This window comes from Ostrinia nubilalis, chromosome 28, assembly GCF_963855985.1.
Source record: "Ostrinia nubilalis chromosome 28, ilOstNubi1.1, whole genome shotgun sequence".
Taxonomy (NCBI): domain Eukaryota; kingdom Metazoa; phylum Arthropoda; class Insecta; order Lepidoptera; family Crambidae; genus Ostrinia; species Ostrinia nubilalis.
The window spans coordinates 741885-765945 of NC_087115.1; the positions used below are offsets into that span (position 1 = coordinate 741885).

The 24061-nt window shown below is 40.2% G+C and overlaps 1 protein-coding gene and 2 long non-coding RNA genes across 3 annotated transcripts; 1 reads left to right on the forward strand and 2 right to left on the reverse strand.

Annotated features, from left to right (window-relative positions):
- Nucleotides 1-2256: 2256 nt before the first annotated feature.
- LOC135085467 (4-hydroxybenzoate polyprenyltransferase, mitochondrial) lies at nucleotides 2257-16910 on the reverse strand. The gene is made up of 7 exons (XM_063980262.1): nucleotides 16625-16910; nucleotides 16061-16436; nucleotides 12605-12780; nucleotides 11432-11579; nucleotides 9409-9602; nucleotides 7877-8065; nucleotides 2257-3859 (listed from the first exon to the last, which is right to left on the reverse strand). Exons 2-7 carry the CDS (start codon nucleotides 16401-16403, stop codon nucleotides 3677-3679), a joined length of 1233 nt encoding a protein of 410 aa, XP_063836332.1. The 5' UTR covers nucleotides 16404-16436; nucleotides 16625-16910; the 3' UTR covers nucleotides 2257-3676.
- Nucleotides 16911-17222: 312 nt separating this feature from the next.
- On the forward strand, nucleotides 17223-18647 carry LOC135085469 (uncharacterized). The gene is made up of 4 exons (XR_010260124.1): nucleotides 17223-17578; nucleotides 17666-17958; nucleotides 18060-18122; nucleotides 18331-18647. It is a non-coding gene; the product is annotated as an uncharacterized LOC135085469 (long non-coding RNA).
- Nucleotides 18648-20703: 2056 nt separating this feature from the next.
- On the reverse strand, nucleotides 20704-23786 carry LOC135085525 (uncharacterized). The gene is made up of 5 exons (XR_010260149.1): nucleotides 23617-23786; nucleotides 23094-23274; nucleotides 22891-22959; nucleotides 22126-22233; nucleotides 20704-21883 (listed from the first exon to the last, which is right to left on the reverse strand). It is a non-coding gene; the product is annotated as an uncharacterized LOC135085525 (long non-coding RNA).
- Nucleotides 23787-24061: the final 275 nt, after the last annotated feature.

Here is a 24061-nt window from a genome sequence, read left to right on the forward strand (position 1 = left end):
GGATTCGATTTTCGATTCGATCAAAAAGTGCGTTTTCAAAGTGCAAATTATAATCGCAAACCAGTCGAAAAGTGGTCGAAAAGCCCCTTTTTTGTATGGAGTTTTGACGGATTCGATTTTCGATTCGATCAAAAAGTGCGTTTTCAAAGTGCAAATTATAATCGCAAACCAGTCGAAAAGTGGTCGAAAAGCACCTTTTTTGTATGGAGTTTTGACGGATTCGATTTTCGATTCGATCAAAAAGTGCGTTTTCAAAGTGCAAATTATAATCGCAAACCAGTCGAAAAGTGGTCGAAAAGCCCCTTTTTTGTATGGAGTTTTGACGGATTCGATTTTCGATTCGATCAAAAAGTGCGTTTTCAAAGTGCAAATTATAATCGCAAACCAGTCGAAAAGTGGTCGAAAAGCACCTTTTTTGTATGGAGTTTTGACGGATTCGATTTTCGATTCGATCAAAAAGTGCGTTTTCAAAGTGCAAATTATAATAGCAAACCAGTCGAAAAGTGGTCGAAAAGCCCCTTTTTTGTATGGAGTTTTGACGGATTCGATTTTCAATTCGATCAAAAAGTGCGTTTTCAAAGTGCAAATTATAATCGCAAACCAGTCGAAAAGTGGTCGAAAAGCCCCTTTTTTGTATGGAGTTTTGACGGATTCGATTTTCGATTCGATCAAAAAGTGCGTTTTGTCTAGGGGGGCTGAAGTCTCGCTGACTTTTGACAGACACAAAGTCACCCTCCCGTGCCGCTTCCATACCTCAGTGGGTCTAGACAAAGTGCAAATTATAATCGCAAACCAGTCGATAAGTGGTCGAAAAGCCCCTTTTTTGTATGGAGTTTTGACGGATTCGATTTTCGATTCGATCAAAAAGTGCGTTTTGTCTAGGGGGGCAGGCATTGACTGTGTTAAGCCTTGTATCAGGATGTTTTATCATTTGATCACAATCTATAATTTGAAACTGAATATTTTTACAAGCAAACTATCAGTTAAGAGTCATAATAACATTCATAAACTAAAAAAGTACGACTTTTCAATTAAATAAACGAGTAAGTATTTGACCAGTGTGTGTTGCCAGTGATGGTGTATGGCTCTGAGACGTGGTCGCTTACTATGGGCCTCATAAGAAGGCTCAAGGTCACCCAAAGAGCGATGGAGCGTGCTATGCTCGGAGTTTCCCTGCGTGATCGAATCAGAAATGAGGAGATCCGTAGGAGAACCAGAGTGACTGACATAGCCCGCAGAATCGCTAAAATCAAGTGGCAGTGGGCGGGGCACATAGCTCGAAGAGCTGATGGCCGCTGGGGCAGAAAAGTTCTTGAGTGGCGACCACGAGCTGGAAGACGTAGCGTGGGCAGGCCTCCCACTAGGTGGACCGACGATCTGGTGAAGGTCGCGGGAAGTACCTGGATGCAAGCGGCGCAGGACCGGTCTTTGTGGAAATCCTTGGGGGAGGCCTTTGTCCAGCAGTGGACGTCTTTCGGCTGAAACGACGACGAACGCAACTATGTTACGTGCCTCAATAATATACAAATTACTGCATTGTTTTTTGTGAAACATGTTTTTAATAATATTTACACTCAAGTCTGTCTCAAAAGTAAACTACGAATATAATTTAGCGGAGAGCCAGTCGTGGTTGCGCCGAATTTTGTCAGTGTGTGCGTGCGCGCCGCATACGTATTGGCGCGCTCACATACAAACCGCGCCCGTGCGTTTCTATGAAGATAACCTACTCATTTGTATTTACTCTGTTAGTATCCACTAATAACATATTTCACAACAAAACAGATGTTTAGACATAATTATGTAAATATTTTTCACGTACTGTACATACTTGATCAACACCCGCACATATTATAACAGCAAAATAAACTATAAAATACTATCGCCCGTATTCACAAACATTACTATGAGGTCTCACAGTGCGCGTGCACGGGTGACACACGAACCAATCACAGAGCTCTATTCAACACTGCGTTCGATTTGGTGCTTCAATTAAGCAAGCATCGTTTGTGAATACGGACGTATATCTATCACATAAACAAAATGGCGCCAATTCACAGCGCTAGGTTCACGGGATACCGAGAGGGGCAAGGGGGTCACTTCCTCCCTATACAGGGTGTTAGGTAAATGGGTATATGAGCCGACACTAGCCTATGTTAACATGGTCATATAAATGGTATGGTGAAGTCAGAAATTTGATATCATCATTTTAATTTTTTAAATATTGATACAAAATAAATTTTACAAAATCCGATTTGTATGAAAATTAAAATGAAGATTTCAATTTTCTGACTTCACCATACCATTTATATGACCATGTTAACATGGGCTAGTGTCGGCTCATATACCCATTTACCTAACACCCTGTAGATCGTTTCATCCACTCGGCCGCGCCCCATGTTTGGTCCCGGTCGCGCGGGGTGCGGGGAGTGTGGTCCGAGCAATCCGTAAGGCATTACTGTAGTGTGCGTGTGCACTCATGGAGCATTTAGAGTATGCGCACACCGTTGATTTTTCGTCGGCCGATAGTTTAGTCGGGCAGTTGATCAGTATGGGCATGTATGGGAGTGCGCACACTACGCCGATTCGATTTGGCCGATTCTTCATACAAATTAAAATCGGGCACAACTATCGGCCAACTAAAAATCAACGGTGTGCAAATCACGGAAGAATGGTGGGGCGCGTCTTCGTGGATGAAACGATTTATAGAAATGGTACGCCCTTTAGGGGGTATCCCTTATATTTCTTTTCCTACCTACAGTATCGTGGGGGATGTGCTTAAAAAACTGGATTACCACCCCTGGGCCAGCCTTAAGTATTTCTAGTGTTGCCAGTATCAAAAATATTTATTTTAAGCTAGTATTAAATGCAACATAGCTCCATAAGTTTTATATTTGCACTATACGTTAAAATTTTAATAAGTTTATATTTATAATTTTGTACCGCCTACGATATTTTCAGTTTGACCCTAAGGTTAACTTGAGGAGAATGCCGATTGGCATTAAGTCCGCCTTATGTTCAGTGTGCTTGTAAGTTCTAAATAAATAAAATTTATACGAACTATAAAATAAAAACAAATTAATTAATCACTCGAATGGCCACCACATGTCAATGTCAAGACGCCATCTTTGACAGCGATTTAAAGTGACATTGACATAAAATATGTCAAATACCTCAGTACTGACCCAAATACATAAAGCTGTTACCTCTATTAGGGTACACGTTTAGATATGAACTAAAAACAGCTTTTAGTGAGGTTCAAATCCTAACGTGACACCTCTAGGGTACAATTGTGACCTCTAGGGTACAATTGGAACCTCTAGGGTACAATAACACGTTTAGGCATGAACAGCTTTTAATTAGGTTTATGTCCTAACCTGGCACCTCTAGGGTACAGTTGTGACATCTAGGGTACAATTGGAACCTCTATGGTACAATAAGTTACATTTTAGCTAAAAACACAGCTCTCAGTGAGATGTCTTTCCTAGGCCCTCTAGGATACAATAGTGACCTCTAGGGTACAATTGAAACCTCTAGGGTACGATTGGAACCTCTAGGGTACGATTGGAACCTCTAGGGTACAATTGGAACCTCTAGGGTACAATTGGAACCTCTAGGGTACAATTGGAACCTCCAAGGTACAATTATTGGAACCTCTAGGGTACAATAAGTTAAGATTTTAGCTAAAAACACAGCTCTTAGTGAGGTTTAAGTCTTCCTTGCCTCTATTCTTTTGTCTATTCTCAATGTACTGACTATACCCGCCTCCTAATATTCCTAGGAGGATAATAAGTCCAAATAAGGAGTTGGATTTGAACTTCTTCGCGCAGTCGTCGGGGTTGTTGACGTCCAGAGAGTAGATCTGTAACAAAAAATATTAGTTTATAACAATGTTCGCTCCCAATTTTTCCGGTGCGGGGCAAGCTTTATTTGGGATGTTTATGAGTTCTCTGAAAAGTGCGTACCAGCTACTAAATATATCCTCTCTAACTATCGTTGCACTAGCAAGCGTAGTTAACGCTTGTAGCGACACTATCAGGCTTCCATAGCTACCAAAGAGGTTATTAACCTACTGTAGCACTAGCAAGCGTCGTAGATGCTCGTAGCGACGCTACCAGGCTCTCATAGTTATTGAAGAGCTTGTTTGCTCCCGCCGTAGCAGTAACGCTTTTCGTAGCCTCTCGTAGGCGTCGTAGCATGTTGTCTCGCTCTAGTACATAGTACAGCTCGCACAGCTACTGTTGTAGCAGTGGCAAGCGTCGTAGACGCTCTTAGAGACACTACCAGGCTCCTATAGCTACTAACTAAAGAGGTCATCAACTTACCGTAGCACTAGCAAGCGTCGCCGAGTCGTAAGACGCTCGTAGTGATCATACCAGGCTCCCATAGCTACTGAAGAAGTGTTCCCTCCACCTAGACACTTCTCGTAGCAGTGACGCTCGTCGTAGCCGCTCGTAGGCGGCGTAATATGTTGTCTCGCTCTAGCATACGCTACAGCTCGCTTCCACAGCCACTGTCGTAGCAGTGGCAAGCGTCGTAGACGCTTATAGCGACACTACCAGGCTCCCATCGTTACTGAAGGAGTGTTCTTTAGCTCCGTAGCACTGACAAGCGTCGTAGCCGCTCGTAGCGACACTATCAAGCTTTCATAGCTACTTAAGAGGTGTTATTTAGCTCCGTAGCAGTGTCTAGCGTCGTAGACGCTCGTATCACAAGTACCAGGCTCCTACAGCTACCTAAGAGATGTTCTTTGTTCCCGTAGCAGTGTCAAGCGTCGTAGACGCTTATAGCGACATTACCAGGCTCCCATAGTTACTATAGAGATTGCACAGCCACTGTCGTAGCAGTGGCAAGCGTCGTAGCCACTCGTAGACGTCGTAGCACCATGGCGTCTCGCTGTAGCTCGCTCTCATAGCTACTGAAGCCCTTCTCTCCAGTCGTAGCACTACTTCTCTCGCTCTACACACCTGGTGTCCCGCTCTGGTCGCGGCGGCGGCCAGCAGTAGTACGGCCAGCCGAGCGCGGCCGCGTGCCCGACGCCCGCCAGGCAGGCCGCGCTGGCCGCCGCGTGCCGGACAGGAGACTAAGGTACCAGGCTCCCATAGAAGGTAAGGAGCTTGCTTCTCTAGTGACACTACCAGGCTCCCATAGATGCTAAGGATCTTGCGAGCTAGTGACTATGATACCAGGCTCCCATACGTGCTAAGGAGGTGTTCTTTAGCTTCGTAGCAGTGTCTAGCGTCGTAGACGCTCGCTGCACAAGTACCAGGCGCCTATAGCTACTGAGGAGCTTGTTTCTCCCGCCGTAGCAGTGACGCTCGTCGTAGCCGCCGTAGCTTGTAGTTTTACTCTAGAACACGCTACAGCTCGCTTCCACAGCCACTGCCGTAGCAGTGGCAAGCGTCGTAGACGCTCCTAGCGACCCTACCAGGCTCCTATAGCTACTGAAGAGATGTTCTTTGTTCCCATAGCACTGTCTATCGTCGTAGACGCTCGTATCACAAATACCAAGCGCCTATAGTTACTGAAGAAGTTGTTTCTCTCGCCGTAACAGTGTCACTCGTCGTAGCCGCTCTCAGCCGCCGTAGCAACATGTTCTCTCGCTCTAACACACACTACAGCTCGCTCACGCAGCTACTAAAGACACTTTTCTGTCGTAGCACTGGCAAGCGTAGTAGACGCTCTTAGAGACACTATCAAGCTCCCATCGTTACTGAAGGAGTGTTCTTTAGCTCCGTAGCACTGACAAGCGTCGTAGCCGCACTCAGCCGCCGTAGCAATACTTCTCTCGCTTCAGCGCACACTACAGCTCGCATTCACATCCACTGTCGTAGCAGTGACGATCGTCGTAGCCGCTTGTAGACGCCGTAGCAACTTGATGTCTCGCTCTTATAACTACTGGCGCCTTTCTCTCCCGCCGTAGCACTGGCTCGTGTCGTAGCACTACTTCTCTCGCTCTACGCACCTGGTGTCCCGCTCTGGTGACGGCGGCGGCCAGCGCGGCGTAGTACGGCCAGCCGAGCGCGGCCGCGTGCCCGACGCCCGCCAGGCAGGCCGCGCTGGCCGCCGCGTGCCGGACAGGAGGCTAAGGTACCAGGCTTCCATAGAAGGTAAGGAGCTTGCTCCTCTAGTGACACTACCAGGCTCCCATAGAAGGTAAGGAGGTGTTTATTAGCTCCGTAGAAGTGTCTAGCGTCGTAGACGCTGGTGTCACAAGTACCAGGCTCCCATAGCTACTGAAGAAGTTTCCCTCCACCTAGACACTTCTCGTAGCAGTGACGTTTGTCGTAGTCGCTCTCAGCCGCCGTAGCATCATGGCGTCTCGCTCTAACGCAGCTACTAAAGACACTTGTCCGTCGTAGCACTGGCAAGCGTCGTAGACGCTCCTAGCGACACTACCAGGCTCTCATCGTTACTGAAGGAGTGTTCTTAAGCTTCGTAGCAGTGTCTAGCGTCGTAGACGCTCGTATCACAAATACCAGGCGCCTATAGTTACTGAAGAAGTTGTTTCTCCCGCCGTAGCACTGGCAAACGTCGTAGCCGCCTGTAGACGCCGTAGCAACATGTTCTCTCGCTCTTAACACACACTGCAGCTCGCTCAGGCAGCTACTAAAGACACTTCTCTGTCGTAGCAGTGTCTAGCGTCGTAGACGCTCTTAGCCAGGCTCTCATAGTTACTGTAGGAGTGTTCTTAAGCTCCGTAGCAGTGGCAAGCATCGTAGCCGCTTTCAGCCGCCGTAGCAATACTTCTCTCGCTTTAGCGCACACTACAGCTCGCATTCACAGTTACTATCGTAGCACTGGCAAGCGTCGTAGCCGCTTGTAGATGCCGTAGCACTATGATGTCCCGCTTTCATAGCTACCTACTGAAGCCGCTCCTTTCTCTCCCGCTGTAGCCTATCTGTTTTCTCGCTCTACGCACCTGGTGTCCCGCTCTGGTGACGGCGGCGGCCAGCGCGGCGTAGTACGGCCAGCCGAGCGCGGCCGCGTGCCCGACGCCCGCCAGGCAGGCCGCGCTGGCCGCCGCGTGCCGGACAGGAGACTAAGGTACCAGGCTCCCATAGAAGGTAAGGAGCTTGCTCCTCTAGTGACACTACCAGGCTCCCATAGAAGGTAAGGAGGTGTTTATTAGCTCCGTAGAAGTGTCTAGCGTCGTAGACGCTGGTGTCACAAGTACCAGGCTCCCATAGCTACTGAAGAAGTTTCCCTCCACCTAGACACTTCTCGTAGCAGTGACGTTTGTCGTAGTCGCTCTCAGCCGCCGTAGCATCATGGCGTCTCGCTCTAACGCAGCTACTAAAGACACTTGTCCGTCGTAGCACTGGCAAGCGTCGTAGACGCTCCTAGCGACACTACCAGGCTCTCATCGTTACTGAAGGAGTGTTCTTAAGCTTCGTAGCAGTGTCTAGCGTCGTAGACGCTCGTATCACAAATACCAGGCGCCTATAGTTACTGAAGAAGTTGTTTCTCCCGCCGTAGCACTGGCAAACGTCGTAGCCGCCTGTAGACGCCGTAGCAACATGTTCTCTCGCTCTTAACACACACTGCAGCTCGCTCAGGCAGCTACTAAAGACACTTCTCTGTCGTAGCAGTGTCTAGCGTCGTAGACGCTCTTAGCCAGGCTCTCATAGTTACTGTAGGAGTGTTCTTAAGCTCCGTAGCAGTGGCAAGCATCGTAGCCGCTTTCAGCCGCCGTAGCAATACTTCTCTCGCTTTAGCGCACACTACAGCTCGCATTCACAGTTACTATCGTAGCACTGGCAAGCGTCGTAGCCGCTTGTAGATGCCGTAGCACTATGATGTCCCGCTTTCATAGCTACCTACTGAAGCCGCTCCTTTCTCTCCCGCTGTAGCCTATCTGTTCTCTCGCTCTACGCACCTGGTGTCCCGCCCGGGCCCCGGCGGCGGCCAGCGCGGCGTAGTACGGCCAGCCGAGCGCGGCCGCGTGCCCGACGCCCGCCAGGCAGGCCGCGCTGGCAGCTAGTGTGCCCGACAGCAGCGGCTTGGTGTGCGCGCCGAAGGTTAAAGCTGTTGACTTCATCCCGATGCGGGCGTCGTCTTCTTTGTCCTGGGGGAAATGATGTGATCAGAAGAACTATAGAAAAAAACTTAAAAGGGGGTTTTCTCATCAATAAAACGTCTATTTATGGATACGAAACGTGTTGCTTAACTTTTTGCATGAAACTCCTCTCCAAACCAATCGTTTCATCGTTCGTCTTTCGGGTTTGGGGAAATCCTATATTTTTGTATTTTTGACCAGTAAAACTTTGAGAACGGCTGCTACATGGCAGCCGAAACGTCAAGTTGTGAGTTACATAATGTAGCTCATGTAAAAAGTCGCGTGGTTCTCTATTTTAGTTAAAAACGCGTCATCTAAACGAGACCTTAACTTCTTTTAACTGAACTGTACACTTTTACAACAGACCTCCACTGTATTTCTATACCCATATAAAGCTGTAATTATAAAATTATCGGAAAAGAATGATTACAGGTTCTCCCACCAGAGCCAATCCATTTCTTCAAGTATGAAAAATTAAATAAGACAAACCTGGTGAGCATAAATGGTGTCATACACCACAGTCCACGCGAGCGCGCCGAGGTACAACGGACCGCATACCGCCGGGTCTATCGTACCCTGTACCGCGCTGTACCCAAGTAAAGGCCTATTCAGACCTAAGCGGTATTCGCTACCGTCTGCGGCAGAGAAAACCCAGTGGGTATGCGGTAATAATACTGTTCAAACCTAAGCGGTATTCGCTACCGTCTGCGGCAGAGAAAACGCTCTAGCCGCGGTACTTGATACTAAATACCTGAGCGAAACCCGCGCGGTATGTACCTCTACCCACAGCGGCAGCGAATATCACTCAGGTTTGAGTAGGCCTTAAGGCGCCCCAGTGAAAAGTATTTAGTTCAGTTTAAAAAACTTTATAGTTCTTTAAACTGAACTACATATTTTTTCAACAAAGTCCCACTCTTCCTATACCTAGGCTGTAGTTAGTGAAATTATCGCCGGCAACCGTAAGGTCGTAGTTTCAATTCTCACCTTTTTTTTTTTTTGACAAGTCAGGTATTTGACCACAATCGCACCTGATGTTAAGTGGGATGCAGTCTAGGATGGTACATATCTGCCCTGTAAATGCCTATTCACTCTCGCCTTGAAGAGGCCCGGATTATAGTTTTCGGGAAAGACAGCAGCCGGCAACGAATTCCAGTCCCTAGCTGTTCGCATTATAAAAGAGTCATCGAAACGCTTAGTGCGAGCTGGTGGAATGTCAACAATATAGGGATGGTACGCTAACCTGCGTCTGGTTCCCCGATGATGGAAGGGGCAATGTATTTCTTTGACTTGGATAAACTGTAGTCTCTAGTATAGTAATAAAAATATTTGAACTTAAAAAAAGCAAATCTCACCTGGTGAGCATAAATAGTGTCATACACCACAGTCCACGCGAGCGCGCCGAGGTACAACGGACCGCATACCGCCGGGTCTATCGTACCCTGTACCGCGCTGTACCCAAGTAAGGCACCCCAGTTGAAAGTGGCGCCGAGGAATATCTGAGGGTAGTTTGTATACCGCTTCGCTAGGGGGTAGGTTATTACGAACACTGTAAAAAAAAGATAAGATAAGAAAAACTTTATTCAGCATGTAATAAAATCAGTACATACATACATTTTCCTAAAAATAAGTAAAATACAGGGTGGAATTTTGTAATGCCACCTGGAGGAAAAGTACTCTTAATACTGTAGATAGAACATTTTACTGAAAGAAAAGGAAAACATTCCTTTATTTTTGAAAAGAAAGAGAACTGCATTCATAGATTTTCGAGAATTTTTCGAAAATTCACTACCATACCATACAATTTTCTGTAAATAATTAAGATAATTTAAGATTTCATGGTTTTCCTTTCATTTGATTTATCAAGTTTGTTAGAGAGATTTCATCCTTATACTTAACCCTAACGATCGATGCAATAAAAATACAGGGTGTAATTTTTAACAGATTTTAGTTGGTTCGATTCCAGGGTGTAGCAAGCAAATTTTTGGAAATCTTTGAATGCAGTTCTATTTCTTTTCAAAAATAAAGGAATGTTTTCTTTGAGAATTTTTTTCTATCTACAATATTTAGAGTACTTTCCCTCCAGGTGACATTACAAAATTCCACCCTGTATACTAAAGAGGCGCCCGCTCAGCAAAAATCTCAAAAGCTTTCAGAAAAATATTTTATAATTTGAAAAAAAAAACATGCAAGATGATCCTATGCAACATTTGTAAAGGGAGTTATAGGATTAGCGCTTAACCGAGTTAGTGTTGCCGATCGATAGTCGACTATCGATAGTCTATCGATAGTCAAACTATCGCAAGACTATTGATTGGCCTATCGATAGTATCGATACTGTCGATACTATCGATAGCTCAAAACGAGGCAATACTATTGAATAGTCTAGAACAATCGATAGTATCGATAGCTTTTTATTCAAAAGCGACAATACTATCGATAGTATCGATACTATCGATAGTTTATTCTTCACGAGCAACAATACTATCGATAGTATCGATAGTATTGCACATATTCAATAGTATTGCCTCGTTTTGAGCTATCGATAGTATCGATAGTATCAACAGTATCGATACTATCGATAGGCCTATCGATGGAGAAGGCTTTTTCGAATGAAAACTATCGATAGTTCGGCAACACTAAACCGAGTTAGTTCTTGAGGCACAGGAGGGTGTTTTTGTGACGGTCAAAAGTCAGTGAGACTTCAGATTCTGTCAAAGCATACAAATCTGAGATGTCATCATAATAATATGTCAATGTCACCACCCGTGCCGCTCCCATACCTCAGGCACTTACTGAGTTAAGTCTCCACCAAAGCGGAGCCGAGCGGAGAAGTTTCGGACCGTCAAATCTAAAATTATATAAAAGGAGAAACTGACTGACTGACTGACAGATCAACGCACAGCCTAAACGGCTAAACGTATGCACTTGAAATTTGGCAGGGACGTAGCTTAGGTACCGTAGAGGTGCACTAAGAAAGGAATTCCCGAAATTCCCACGGGAACGGGAATTATCGGGAAAATCCTTTTGTATGAAAAATCTAAACAGCTTAAGTTAGACGCTTGAAATTTGGTATGCAGGTACCTTAGTAAACTTAAAGCTTAGGTACAACAGGATATTGCAAAATTCTCACGGGAACGGGAGTTAGCGGGAAAAAACATTTTTATGAAAAAATCTAAACCGCGTGAGATATGTTGTAGATGAAGGGGGTGAAACGGGATCTACGCGTACAAAGTCGCGGGCGGCCGCTAGTTATTCTATAGAATTTTACAGCGGAGACGAGAAGTGGAAATAATGAAATCTGATTGGTCATTCAAAACACTTTTCCGCTTTGGTGGAAACCGGGCTTTATTTACATAAAAAGGAGACAATACTCACGCATACTACCAGCCCCCAACAGCACGCTATAGCAGTTCAGTTGCAGCAGTATTCCCAGAGCCAGTGACAGCTGGACTCCTAAGAAGGCTATGGCTTGCTTGTCTGTTATTGCCCCTGACACTAGTGGACGGTTCTTCGTTCTTTCCACCTGGAGAATTAGAGAAAAAGAAAATAATTGACACGAAAAAAAAGAAGTTTGCATTTACAACATCGTTTGCAAAAATACACTGGTCATCACAAAAATCGGCCCACCTACGTTTTACAGGAAAACTCGTTTCTACTGACACAATCATGGTGCCCCAACAATATTGGTGTTATTTGAAAGCCCAATAAATATCCTTAAAGAAAAACACATTTAATTTCCTAATAAACGATTAACATATACAATAAATGTTACTTGAAAAACTTGAAAAAAGACCTCACTTTGGGCTCACCTCTGGGATCAATTAGACCAATTTTTATGGTTATAAAACCAAATAATGATCTCACGTGTCCTCTTTAACAGATGGATAGCGATTAATCCCAACTTTACAGTTTTATAGCCATAAAAGTTGGCTCAAGCGTAACTACCTATTTTTTGAAGAAGTGACTCTGGATTCTTCTACAGACACATTTTTGGGGTAAAAACCTTTCCTTTAATGAAATGAAGTTTAGAACTAGGCTTTTAAATGGTAATATAGTATAGTAATATTGGTGGGAAGTGGGGTTGCATACGTTTGAAAGTGCTTGTCGCGGGTGTATCGATTTTTATGATGACAAGTGTATTATTGGGACAAAAGGTTGATAGCCACGATCCTTGTCCCGCAGGTCGTTGATAGAGCGCCCAACGCCCCGTATAAATCCCACGGTTTGTAAGATGCCCAAACGGGGCGCTGCCGGAGAATAAGTTGCTACTGCCCCACAGATCGTTGAAGTACATCCAGCGCCCCGCATAAGCCCCACGCATAAAAAGGATATTAGTAGTGGCCCCAAGCGGGGCGTTGACGGGGAGTAAGTTAATATAGATAAGTTAGCAGTACCTGTCTATCCACATCCTTATCCAATAAGTCGTTGATAGTACACCCAGCGCCCCGCATAAGCAACGCGCCTACTAAAAATATCCCCACAATCTGTAAATTGACCCAGAGCGGGGCTTAACCGGGGAGTAAGTTAATATAGATAAGTTAACAGTACCTGTCTATCCACGTCCTTGTCCCACAGATCGTTGATGGTGCACCCAGCGCCCCGCATAAGCCCCGCACCCGCGAGGAAAAGCCCCGCGGCCTGAAGCGACGCCCCGAGCGGGACGTTCCCGGGGAGTGAGCCTAGCGCTATGGACCACGTGCACGGCCAGTACAAGAGGTACACTCCTGGAAAGAAACAGGATTTAAGTGAGTGTTCTTAAAAGGGCGATGGAGAAATAAAGAAAAAATATGGAGCGTGCAATGCTCAGTTTCCCTGCGTGATCGAATCAGAAATGAGAAGACTCGCAGGAAATCTAAATCTAACTATCTGACCTAAAACCCCCCCTTAGGTGGAAGCTGGGTATGACTTGCCTATCCCCCTAGGGAGAAGCTGGGTATGACTTGTCTACCCCTAGGGCAGAAGCTGGGAACGCCCATGAGGCCTCCGTAACCCTTCAAGTGGTTCATAGAAATTAATAACTTGTAAAATAATACACGGCGTATATCCAGGTTGGATATGACCCCCCCTGGCACCTAAAAATCTGACTTCTGAGTCAGATTTAAGTTTGAAGGGGGAGAACTGCAGGAAATTGCTTTATTAAATTAAGTTTTCCTGTTTACTAGTGCAAGTAATTAGAGGAAAATAACATAATTTGTTGTGTTTTTGATTAATTGTCCTGCCGTTAAGAAAGATCATCGTCATATAAGCAACTGAAAACAATAAGTGATGTTTCATCTATCTATCTATCTTCTATAAATAAAAATGAATTTCTGTTCGTTAGTCTGATTAAAACTCGAGAACGGCTGGGCCGATTGAGCTGATTTTGGTTTTAAAATGTTTGTCGTAGTCCAGGGTAGGTCTAAACGGTGAGCAAATAAGGAAAAATTGCGATGGCTTATTTATTGCCTTTAAGGCGGAACAGAGTTCGCCGGGTCAGCTGGTTTTAAATATTATAATATCCAGCAATTGAAGTCTGGGACCTTTCAAAGATACTCCCAACTTATTTATTTACTAGCTTTGTCATAGAAAAAAACTATCCCATGTCCTTTCCCGGAACTCAAACTATCTCTATACAAAAATTCATCAAAATCGGTTCAGTGGTTTAGGCGTGAAAGCGTAATAAACAGACAAGCATATACTTTCACATTTATAATAATTAGTAGGAAAGTAGCCTTTAACCTGCTTGAAGAATTTATAAAAGTGCCAACAAATTATAAAACATAACATAATGTCACTAAAATACACATAAATTGTAAATAAAATGGTGTTACATATTTACTTTTTTAATATATTATCTACGCTTCACTGTTATTTACAATAACTAAACACATCTGTGTTTAAATAAAATGCATTTGCATAATAAATAAACATATTTAAGTGAATAACATAACGTAAATTACCGTAAAGGTAATTTACATACATTTTTCAAGTATAGAAACAATATGTAATGTTTAACCTTGTCGCTACATTATTTTGGTGGTATACTTACATAGTTTACTATGCTAGAGGTCATGGTGACGAACCCCGCATAATATAAATTTTATGCATGAATATTTCAATTTGTGTGATATTGTTTTTGAAACATTTATATTTCTACTAGCTTTTGCCCGCGGCTTCACCCGCGTAATATTTAGTTTGTCACAAATCGTCATAAATTATAGCCTATATGTTATTCTGGGTTCTAACTAATAATACTGTAGTTTCATCAAAATCCGTTTAGCAGTTTTTGCGTGAAAGAGTAACAAACATCCAGACATCTTTAATAAACTTTCGCATTTATAATATTAGTAGGACAGGAATACAACTCTCCAATTTACCGAAAATTAACTTTAAAAAAAAATAAAACCGACTTCAAATGCGTGAACACAAAAAAAACTAAAAATTGAAAATATTGCGTATAAAAAAGTTCATCCCCAATTTTCCACCCTTGGGGGTGAAATATTTTCTTCAAATTCGCATGAAACCACCCTTTTGATAATACCTATTCAACAAAAAAATAATCGTTCAAATTGATTTATAATCGGCGGAGATATTGCGTATAAAAAAGTTTATCCCCAATTTTCCACCCTTGGTGGTTGTTTTTTCTATTATTAAATTTAAATGGGACCACCCTTGAGGTATTACCTATACGCAGAAAAAAGATTTGTTCAAATCGGTTCATAATTGGCGGAGTTATCGCGTAACAAACATAGAAAAAAAACATACGGGTCGAATTGAGAACCTCCTCCTTTTTTTGAAGTCGGTTGAAAAAAGGGGTGAATTACCCACTACACTGCCCACTTATTTGGTCTGTCACGTCATGACATATCAATGTCACCACTCTCATACCTCAGGCACTAAGTTAAGCACTAGATCTATATAGTTATTTAATTTTTAGCGTTAAGAGTCGCATCTCAAACTAATTTGAAAATTATAAATAACTTGAAAAAATCGAACTGCCTAAGGCGGGAATTGAACCCACGACCTTCCGCTTGCCGGGCGACTGCTCTTCCAACTGAGCTACTTAGACACTGGATGAACCCGTCGAAATTTTCAAGTGTAATACGCTGTTACGGCCAGCGTTTGTTTCATCAATGTTGAGTATACCTACCCTACATCTAACAGAAATATTGTTGCAAATATTTAACTGTCAGTTAAGATGAAACAGCTCTTTTTACATAGTTATTTAATTTTTAGCGTTAAGAGTCGCATCTCAAACTAATTTGAAAATTATAAATAACTTGAGAAAACGCTGGCCGTAACAGCGTATTACACTTGAAAATTTCGACGGGTTCATCCAGTGTCTAAGTAGCTCAGTTGGAAGAGCAGTCGCCCGGCAAGTGGAAGGTCGTGGGCACAGAATAATAATAAGTACTACGTACAGAAGTTTTACTTCGCGAAGGTATTTAAAAAAATGTATGCTCAATGTCATTAACAATATGGTGTAATTTAGCTTGTCTCAAGAGTCAAGCAAGTTTGTCAGAAGTTTTGTTGACAAACGTCAGTGATCGGTACTGCGCCGAAGCTATAGGGCTGACTTCGGTAAATTGATGTGACGTGAGGTGCCAATCTGCAGAAAATGGCGGAGGAAATACATGATTTAGCATGAATTATCATGAATAATATTAACTACTTATTTACCTCTCAGTGTCTTGAGGCAACTTAAAAAAGTACATTCTGTGTTTTTATTTTTATTTAGGCAGTTAAATACTGCACAGTATTTAGTACACCATTTTCTTTATTTTTTTCCATCATACACAAGAATACGCGTGCGTGAGTCAATGTTCGCTCGTATGTGAGGCCTTGTCGAATAGTACTCTTGTAGGGGGCAATCGTGCGTGTTTTGTTTTCGATGTAAACTCGCGGAGATGAACAGGCCTGTCGTGGGTTCAATTCCCGCCTTAGGCAGTTCGATTTTTTCAAGTTATTTATAATTTTCAAACTAGACCTATACTTTTACATACATACGTTAATCATCATACCAACCTATAGGCCTGTCCCATCTTGCTAATTGTACATATGGCAACACTTTCCTCTTCCAAAACTCCTGCAGCGTTTTCTCATCTATAAGCTTTTCGTCTGGCAATACTTTGTTGTCTATGACGATTTTTGGTTCTGTTGTCTCTATGACTACTTTTTGTCTATGCTGGTCGCTTTGCGTCGAGTGAGTCCGTGCATTCTTGAAGAAATCCTGACGATGCCTGCATAAGCAAGAGTGAAACTGTGCTGTTACGACTAGTTTATGTTTGGACGCAAATGTGACGTTTCTGTATTGCAATAAAGTCTTGATTTGTAACGGTTTGCATTGTTTTAACGTTGTATTGAACATCTTAGTGCGATTGTGGACTTTATAGCATGGTTCCTGAAAAGAAAAACAATGTTTTTAGAATTTTATACAACAATAAAAAATAATTCTATTTAAAAACACATGCGGAGGCCGTAATAGGTAAGAAATACCTGTTACACCATTTTAAACGTACAGGATAACCTAACTCACGGTTTACATAACCTTACGACATACCTGAAAAATAACGTAAACAAACTACTTACGAATGCAAAAACTGGTCGTAATTATACTTCCTTACGCACAAACAAGTATAAAACAAAAAAAACTTATGCCTGAGCAATGGTCATCACAATATTCAAGGTTATAAAGCAGAGTTCAATATCACGGTCACAAGTAATTAAATTCACGTTGCGTAAATAAAATCACACTCCGAATCGATCGGAAAGTTATATCGGATCGTTTTATATAAATTATCACTACTTTTCTAATAAGAAATCAATAAAATAATTATAAAATCGAACGCGCCGCGCACCCTGTGACCAAGGTAGGTACACGCACGGGGTGGAAGAAACGCCATAGAGTTTGACAGCTCCATAGAGAGTGAATTTTTTTGACAGTTCCGAGAGGAAGTGACTTTTTTTATAGTTGTCCTTTATGCGACAATGGCAATGGTCTTTTGCGTGTCTGGAATCAAGTTAGTAAACATTTTCGAATTACAACTTCAACTTTTATTTATAAATTATTTTATTGAATCTATTTGCATTCTATAAATGAAATGTTTATTTAAAAGTATATTAATTCAAAGTCGCAATTTTCACTTTAATCAATTTAGTTCCGTCTCAAGTCTACAACTGTGACATTATTAAAAAAAAAAAAACGTCAAAAATTTTCATCGAAAAAACGTGTTTTTCTTTAAACAAATTTTATCTAAAATCAATAATTTCTCAATCAATATTAATAAGAACTACATGTGCATGGATTGCCAGTTGGATTGATGTTTGTTTTAAGAAGAAATTTCTCTCAAGTAAGATATCCACTCGAGAAAGGTTATTGCAGCTTGCAGCAACATCATGTTTTATCAAGTATTGAACCACACAAAGGATTAAATCTTCATTACAATATCATTCATAACTCCATTTAAATCAATGGAAACTAAATATGGATCGTTTCATGGAGTAACAACATACTTTGGAGTTTGGACCCAAAATACAATACACGTAGGTACATTGCAGGCATAGATTGCAGGACACAGTGAATGATGATACGTGTTTTATACAGTGAATCTAAGTACCTATTTGTTTCAGGTTAATATCGAACTTATAAGGTGTTAAGCTGCAATTACAATAAAAGTGCTTGCTATGGAATCACCGGTGCTGATCATTATTGTCTACTGTTACTTAAAATCCAGATGAACCAACCTTTACTTCCTATTCAAATAAGTTTAGAAGAAACCTATATAAGCAATAAAAGCAGACCAAGAATGCTTGATTACAAACGATGAACTCATTTCATTTGCAAGTTATGCCATGACATAAATGCATTAAATTAGGAAGATTTGTATTAGATGAATATTAACTTCTGTTGATAAGAACATTTGGTAAGTACCTTTAAAATTTAAAACACCCTCAAAATGATTCTAACACTATCCTCTGACGCTTTTCGACTAGGATCAAATACAAGTTAATTATTTAATTACAGATTGGTGGAATCCAGATTCTGTGAATGTACATGTAATTGATTGACAAGTACACATTTGACTAGGTAAATTAATTTTATTTAACAAAGTAGTGCAAATCTAGAAACAAAACAGACAGTAAGATAGGTATGGTAGATAAGACAGATCACTTGTTCATCTGCTGTACTCTTTATAATATTAGTGTAGAATGTAGATGATGTAGGAGATTACAGTCTTACGGTGACATGCGCATCTTTTTGCTCTTAATTTACAAATATTTCATATATTTTACAGGTGGTGAGAAACGTGTAGATCTGGCCTGCTTACAGTGGCTATTGGATTGGACAGAACCAAAGTGAGAGTGAACGTGTGAATTTATGGAGAACATTAAAAACTATTTTACTATAAGTCATAACGCAACTTATTTTGTATGAGTTACATACAAATGTCAAGCCGTGAGTACATTATGTAAAAACTAAAACAATGTACCTACTGTAATCACAACAGTAACTGTAATCTTTTAAAATCCAATAGTTTTAATGCTTATTGATTTTCGTAAACAAAATATTTCATGTTATATTTCATCAATAAAGTTTCATTTGATACTTCAATAGTTTTATTTTTAACCGCAATACATGAAAAGGAACGGATCATAAAAAAGTATGACAGGTATATTTAATCTGTGGGCGGCAGACGCCATATTGTATTCAGCGCCACCTACTGGACAATCTAGCTCGGTACCAGTTTGTTTATCGTTTAACCAATACTAGGGCCGTTTCCTATCTGTCTTTAGACATACTCTCTAATCTGTGGGTACACGTTTGACAGGTGTCACATGTGACACCGGACAGCTGACATATTTGGCGTTAGACATGTGATACCAAATTATTTCACAGGTTTTAAAAAAATACTCTCTAATATAACTTGGTTTAGAAGAATCCAGTTTTCAAACTGAATTTGATTGAAATATATTTATTTCCTTTCATTAGCGGGCAATCAGTAGTTTTTTAAACATTGGCAGTTTGGCACTGACTCAGAATACAGAACAAACCGAAGGAGTTAATTGACATATTTTCTTCGCGGCAACGTGCGTGCTTGCGTGCGTGACATGAAGCTAAAGATAAAAATGGAGGGCAGAGTTGGAACAAAAACTTGAGTCAAATACCTACTTATATCTATCTCGCTCTCTGTGGCCCTACCTCTCTTTTTAGTGTGAACTGTAGTATTGCTATCTTCTGATTTAAATCTCCTTGTAAATTCTTCGAAATAGCCAATTCACTAACCAAATCAGAAGTTAAAAAAATAAATAATTAATATTTGAAACTATTGGAAATGGGGTTTGAGAAAATAACAAAAAACCGTTTCAGAAAGTAAAAACTGTATTCTTCTTCTTCTTCTTTGGTTTATGGCGATGAACTTGCGTTTTTTCGCCACTGGGGGCACACTATTCCGCCAATGTCACGTGCGCAGCTTTTACATTCTTCTTCTTCTTTGGTTTATGGCGATGAACTTGCGTTTTTTCGCCACTGAGGGCACACTATTCCGCCAATGTCACGTGCGCAGCTTTTACATTCTTCCAAGGAAGGAGAAAAAGTAGTGACATTGACATATTGATACATGTGCTTCTTTCACTCTGAATGAATGAAGTGAACATCGAATGAGATTAACCACAGATTAACATTTACTTGATTATTTGTGTATACCAACAGAAACTAAGATTACCTAGTTAAATAAAAAATCACAAAATTGTCGGCCATTTAGGCTTAATGTGTTGGCGAATCAGGGAATTACAATCCCAATTCCTGGGTAATCGGTACCATGTGGCAACATCGGCCCAATCCGGCCCATCATGGCGGTTGTTTACTATTTTGTTTATTAAGCAGTTAATTTCGTTTGAGATTGTTTACAGGAAATAATCATTGTTTTATCACAAGAATTGGTGCAAAATTTTGTAGTGCGTGGTTGCGGTAGTACGTGGTGTCCTGGAAGTGACATAAGATTCCACGCGTAACTGTTTATTTCGTGATTTCCGACATTGGATCATTGTAAACATTTTTCACATTTTTTACAGTAATTTCTTCCTAAAACGTTTTACCAGTAATTACACTTATCATTTTTAATGATACCTATGTCAAGAAATAAAGATTTTACATTGGTTTCATTGAATTTGAGCAATTTTATATTTTTTGTTTATTTAGAAAGAGCGAGTCTGCCCACAGAGAGCGAGATAGTGATACTTAGTTTGTGCTTCAAGTAGGTATTCGGAGTGTGGCCTCCATTTTTATCTGTAGCTTCATGGTGCGTGACCTTGTGTCCAAAATACTTCCCCGCCCGCGCCCCTCCACCCGCTTCAGTGTTACCAGCGCCGTGTGACACTCCCATTTTTGGGGTAAAATTACGTATTTTTTTTATAAAGATGTTAAACAAGTAAAAAACACGAAAATAATGATTATACATAAGTATAATATAATTATTTTAAAGTCAATTACAAAAGTCAAATAAACATTTCAGAGTGCCAAGTACTGTTGTGTGCACTTGTTATTGGAGCTGCAACAAGTTATACTGTATTGTATAACCTGCTTTAAATGCTTTGTATGTTATGGTTGTATCCCTGTTTTGTGCACCAAATAAAATAAATAAATAAAATAAAATAAATAAAACAAAAAAGAAACTTAAGGTAATACTTTATTATGTAAACTTTTAGAATAATTATATCCTACTAAATCAACTAGTCCTACTAATATACATGCAAATGCGAGTTTTCAAGCAAAAAAATACTATGCAGACTTTGAAGAAACTTAACAGTACCTATTTATACATCAGAATAACATAAGCCTACAATTTCGAATGATTTGTGATTGTGACAACTGAATTGAACGCAGGCGAAGCCGCGGGCAAATGCTAGTTATTTTAAACGATTATAACGTTATATTCGACACTCCTAAAAAAAGTTAAATAAAAGGTCATTACTTAATCTCCAAAATAGGAAAATTATAAAAAAAAATTAAACAAAAACACCTGCCGTCTCCAAAAGAGAAATAAATCGCATAAAGGAATTTTAGGTACACTACAAAACTACGGGCAAAAGTGTAGTGTAGGGCAGTAATATTAGGGATTTTAAATATTAGGCTTATATTTTTTTCGGCGAAAGTATAATAGTGCGAAAACAACTGTAAGGCTAAACAATTCTGTGGCTATATTTTTAGACCCTCTCCGCGTGTTTAAGCTTGTACGAAATAATTGGGAATCTAAAAAAGTAATTTTAGACAACGATAACAATAAAACTTACTGGGATCTTTTACGTCAATTAAATAAACTCCAAGAAAACGAAGGCTTACATTTCGCTAACAAGCCTACACGAAGACATTTATGTTCCGCAATAATATTATGAAAGTAAAACTTGCTAGTCAAGTCTTAAGTAGAAGCGTGGCAACTAGGCGTTACAATTTTGCAGGGAGGATGCCAAACTATCCATCTTTAAAAAATTCCAAGCCAACTGAACTATTTCTTAGTAACATGAATCATCTTTTTGATATATTTAACTCTCGAAACAGGAAACAATTTGATTTTAAGCAACATTTGAACAATTTTAACAAAGATTTTACTTTAAATTTTACCGGTTATTTTTTAAATTCCTTATGATACTTTTTAAAGATTCATTTCTTTTAGCAAGCCGTTTGATTTTTTGTTGTAAAGTTTTTATTTTTCGAACATATCGCTTACAAAACATTTGTTTACGGCGCAACTGTGCTTTAAGTATAATTTCTCTTGGAGATTCAAGTACAGAAACATCACCAATGCTTGAATTTGATCCCGTAGGCAATTCTGGCTGTGTATCCTGAAATTCCTGAAAGAAAATCAGAGTAAGTATGTGAGCAATCATCACTTAAAATTAAAATATTAAATATACAAATATTGCTGCTGCTGATCAGTTAGGATACCAATGCCTTACTATTGGATATGGGAAAGTATGAAATTCAGTGCATGTATAATTATAATGAAATTAAAAGGAATATCATAGCTGATAAGTACCCCTTAACCGTTAATATACGGTTTTATCTATATTATATAATTTTATATTATATTTACAGTTTTAGGTATCAAAAGTCCAGATATTCCCACAGATGCATTGTATTTTTCTGGGACCAAATCCAAATTATTTACATTATCAATCACTGTATTTGATCCTGTAGGTTCCTGAAACACAAGTCAAAGCCTGTAAACACTTAAAAACAGTCATGCTATTGAACATTATGAAAAAGAAAAGAAATAAAAAAAAAACTTTTTTAAAAACAAGCTTTATTCTGAAATGCAGTTGTACTAAAACGAAAAAAATAATTGTATGCTAGGTTCAAATTCATAATTTCGAAAGCTTGTATCGCGCATGGAATTTATTCTTCTTTTTTTCTATTTGCGCTACAAGCTTTCGAAATTATGAATTTGAACCTAGCATACAATTATTTTTTTCGTTTTAGTACAACTGCATTTCAGAATAAAGCTTGTTTTTAAAAAAGTTTTTTTTATTATAATTTTATTTTACACTTTTTAGTTGTATCTCAATCTCAGAGCCCTGGAGATCATCTAGCACTAAAGTGTTTAAAAAGACAAACCCAACGAACCCAAACTCGATGAGGTTCCGCCGTTTCGTTTAGGAGTTCCTATGGCCACCTCCTGACTCCATCATCAGACCAGCTCAATAGTACCATAACATTGCATTGTCATCGTACTTACATAAGTATACCAAATTTCAGCTCAATCGGTTGAGGAGAACTGGTCTTAAATTCAGTTGCAAGATTTGTCCCACACATACTAACAAGTGAAGTCAATATAAAGCTTGTAAAAAGAATAACCTACACTTTTGAGCACTAAAGGTACTGATATTCCAACAGGTGTCTCGGACGTTTCTGGAGGTAAATTCATCTTCTGTAACAGTACATTATTTTTTTAATTAAATTACTGGCATCTATCTGCGAAGAACAAACCATTATAATTTTCTCTAACGCTCATAAAATTAAAACCCTTAAAAAAGGATGCCAGAACATAATAGACACACATACCCTATTTGGAACAGCTTTTTTGTATAGTCTTTTATAACCACCTGGCGTCTCATAAAAATATTGCTCCTCAAAGTGAATTGAGCAAATTAGGCTTTTCTTCGATGGTTTCCATAAATCATCTAGCCGTGCTCTTCGAATTATTTTTGTCCATTCTGATTTCCTTACTTCGTCAACTGGAAAGCTAAAATTTATACAGTCACATATTATGATATCTACATTTTGGTCCTCATTATTTAGGGAGTAATAGTAAAAATAAATTCAATACATTATTTTGAATTAATCAGGTTATCACGGAGGAAACACTAAAAATTAATTAAAACAAAAAAGGTAGGTAAAATATTCCATTATCCTGTGGTAACGCTAACAAAATAAACGCGTGAATTTTTTACAAACAAATATAATTAAATATTTTAAAAAGTTGAGTAAAATATTCCGTTGATCTGTGGCAACACTTACAAAATGCAACCGTGATTTTTTGGAAAATTATTATTTAATTAACATGAATTGGAAATGTGCTACTTACACATGAAACGTGATCCCATGCAATTTCTTCGTGATCCCAGTAGCATGCTTGCATGTTGGAACGACACAAGACGGCATAATTTAAATTTAATTAATAAGTGTCAATCTGAAGGATATGTAAACAATGCGCGCGTCGGCCACACAGATCAGTCGGCCATTGACTAAATCAAATCACGCCGATTCGGTGGATTTACACGGTCACACACTCACACATTTACGCGTGTGTTTACGCGCTATGACGGTTTCTGGTTTGTTCCGTATTTTGCGGGCACTGATAAATTGCTGGGGCTCCTTAGATTAATAACTCCTTAGTTTTATTAATCTAAGTGGGGCTCCATGACTACGCCACGACTACGCCCTGTTACAAATACGGAATAATGTGATCACATAGTATTTGCTCTGTGGCAGTTTTCTGAACGGAAATCAATGTGTCAAGTCAATGTCAA

Bases quoted from the DNA above. Each gene is read 5' to 3' on its own strand.
- LOC135085467 (XM_063980262.1), bottom strand. From the start codon at position 16,403: ATGTTCAATACAACGTTAAAACAATGCAAACCGTTACAAATCAAGACT. The intron at 9,603-11,431 runs GTGAGTATTGTC...TTTTTTTTACAG, and splicing joins GTTGGGGGCTGGTAGTATGC to TGTTCGTAATAACCTACCCC. The intron at 3,860-7,876 runs GTGCGTAGAGCG...TTTTTGTTACAG, and splicing joins GGGCCCGGGCGGGACACCAG to ATCTACTCTCTGGACGTCAA.